The following is a 1,985-nucleotide window of genomic DNA, read 5'->3' as shown; positions in this document are numbered from 1 at the left end:
CTTTGGAATATGGCAGCTGCGGGTTTAATCCCGAACGGTAAACGGTTAAGCTTGAGAGTTCAATATGCGTACTCCATGAATACAACAATTGTGAAGGTTCGTCTAGTACAAATTGGTTATACGCGTTGGACATATCCAATTTTGTAAATAACTCTCCTCGCTGTAAGGACGCGAAGATTTCTTCAATGCGAGGAAGAGGATATTTTACATCAATTAGATACTTGTTGAGAGTGACTTTATAGTCAGCGCATATTCGCAGGTCACCGTTCGGCTTCAGAATTGGGACCAACGGTGTGCCCCACTCGGAATGATCTATTAACTCAAGGAGCCCTTTCTTAATTAAGTCACGCAATTTGGCTTCTACCTTATCTTTCCAAGCGAGCGGTAGTGGGCGCGGTTTAAAAAAAATCGGTTTGCATCCTCCCTTAATGACAATGATACTTTACTAACATTGGAAGGTCTCTGATACCAGCGTACAGGGGGCACCAGTGTCGCAGGCTGCCCTAATCTCAACGCCGTCAATAGCAACAGGAAGAGAATAAACAATGTTCGGCCTTTTATCAGTTATACTAAAAATAGAGTAATCAGAAACGTCATTATTTTCTTTCGCATAGTTGTGTGAAGCGTTAGCATCTAAAGCATTTGATACATAATTCAATTGTACTTTCATGCGACAAATCGACGCTAGATGTCCAATTTTACCACATGTGTGGCACTTGATCTTCTCGAATCTACATTTACCCGATTTGTGGTTCCGCCATCCACAATGACCGCAGGCATTTCGCGAGTTTTGATTCTTGTTGTAGTTGTTGTTGCTGTCGCTGCCTACATTGTTGCGAGTTTTTCTGCCTTTCACAAAATTTACGTTGTAGTCGTTGTTGCTTTCAGGCTTAGCTGCAATTTTACTTTCAAGTATCATTGCTTTTCTCAACGCATCTTCACACGAGATTTTCTCGTCCTCCTCACACAGCCTTTCATAAATTTTTAATTTCGCTCCGACTATGAACTGGTTTAGCGTGAACGCATTTAGATTTTCACCAAACCTACAATTTAATGCAAGTTTCTTTACACGGGTGTATCATTCGGCAGCCGTTTCATTTTCCAGTTGTTCAGACGAATGAAACTTCTTGCGTTCCTGGAAAACAATTACAGGTGGAGTGTAATATGTATCCAGAACTTTACATAATTCTTTGTAGGTTTTTTGCATTGGAGACTGTGGGCTGCATAGACTGTGAAGCACACTGTATGCTGCAGCACCCACGGTTTTTAATAATATATTTTTCTTGGCATTGTCTTCTGTGCAAATTAATTCCATCAGATGAATCTCCAGCTTTTCCCTCCATATTACCCACGTTTCCATGTTGGGCTGGAACTGCGGTACCATAAGCATGGTCATGTTGGGAGAATTATTCGTTATTTCCGTCATTTAGCTCAAAATTTTATTGTAAATACAATCTTTGACTTTTCTCGTCGCCAAAGTAATGTTCTCCAATAGAGAACTCGAAGATGAGGGAAACACGTTTTGATGACTTGCTGATTTCTAATGTCTTTTTAGTTTTATTTTGTCGATAATGTAATGATGATGTGTTTATAAAAGTATGCAATATAAAGTGTGTAATATAAAGTGTGTTCGGTATAATAAGTAATATAATACGCATATGTGTTAGGTGTAATATGTGCATGCAATATAATGCATACTTCACAGCAAGTACACTCTAAGGGCCGTTTGCACCATGTCTAGTTAATTCTAACTCCCAGTTAAACATCTTTATCGACGTTATCGACACCCATCATATAACATGTGCTCGATAAAGCAGTTGACGTGCTTAACTGAAGGATGTACCTCCAGTTAGCGTTAAGTAGACATGGTGCAAACGGCCCTAATAAGAGCATATAAAACTTCTACTGAAAAGTATATATTTTTCAACAATAATCTGTATAAATATACGTATAGGTTGTTCAGTATTTGATTTTGAACTTGAGAT

The 1,985-nt window shown here is 38.8% G+C and overlaps 1 protein-coding gene across 1 annotated transcript in view; it reads right to left on the bottom strand.

Moving 5' to 3' along the window:
* Nucleotides 1-1,426, bottom strand: part of LOC118733236 — a 2,519-nt gene extending 1,093 nt beyond the window's left edge. The window contains exons 1-2 of the mRNA XM_036462562.1: nucleotides 1,353-1,426; nucleotides 451-1,043 (exon numbers count right to left, since the gene is read on the bottom strand). Coding sequence (XP_036318455.1) covers nucleotides 451-1,043; nucleotides 1,353-1,426 — 667 coding nt within the window. The remainder of the gene's footprint in view (nucleotides 1-450; nucleotides 1,044-1,352) is intronic.
* Nucleotides 1,427-1,985: the final 559 nt, after the last annotated feature.

The sequence above is a fragment of the Rhagoletis pomonella genome, unplaced genomic scaffold (genome assembly GCF_013731165.1).
Source record: "Rhagoletis pomonella isolate Grant_MI unplaced genomic scaffold, Rhpom_1.0 Rhpom_scaffold_00001, whole genome shotgun sequence".
Taxonomy (NCBI): Eukaryota; Metazoa; Arthropoda; class Insecta; order Diptera; family Tephritidae; genus Rhagoletis; species Rhagoletis pomonella.
The sequence above is the reverse complement of the archived record's forward strand: the minus strand, read 5'-3'. Positions and strand labels throughout refer to the sequence as shown.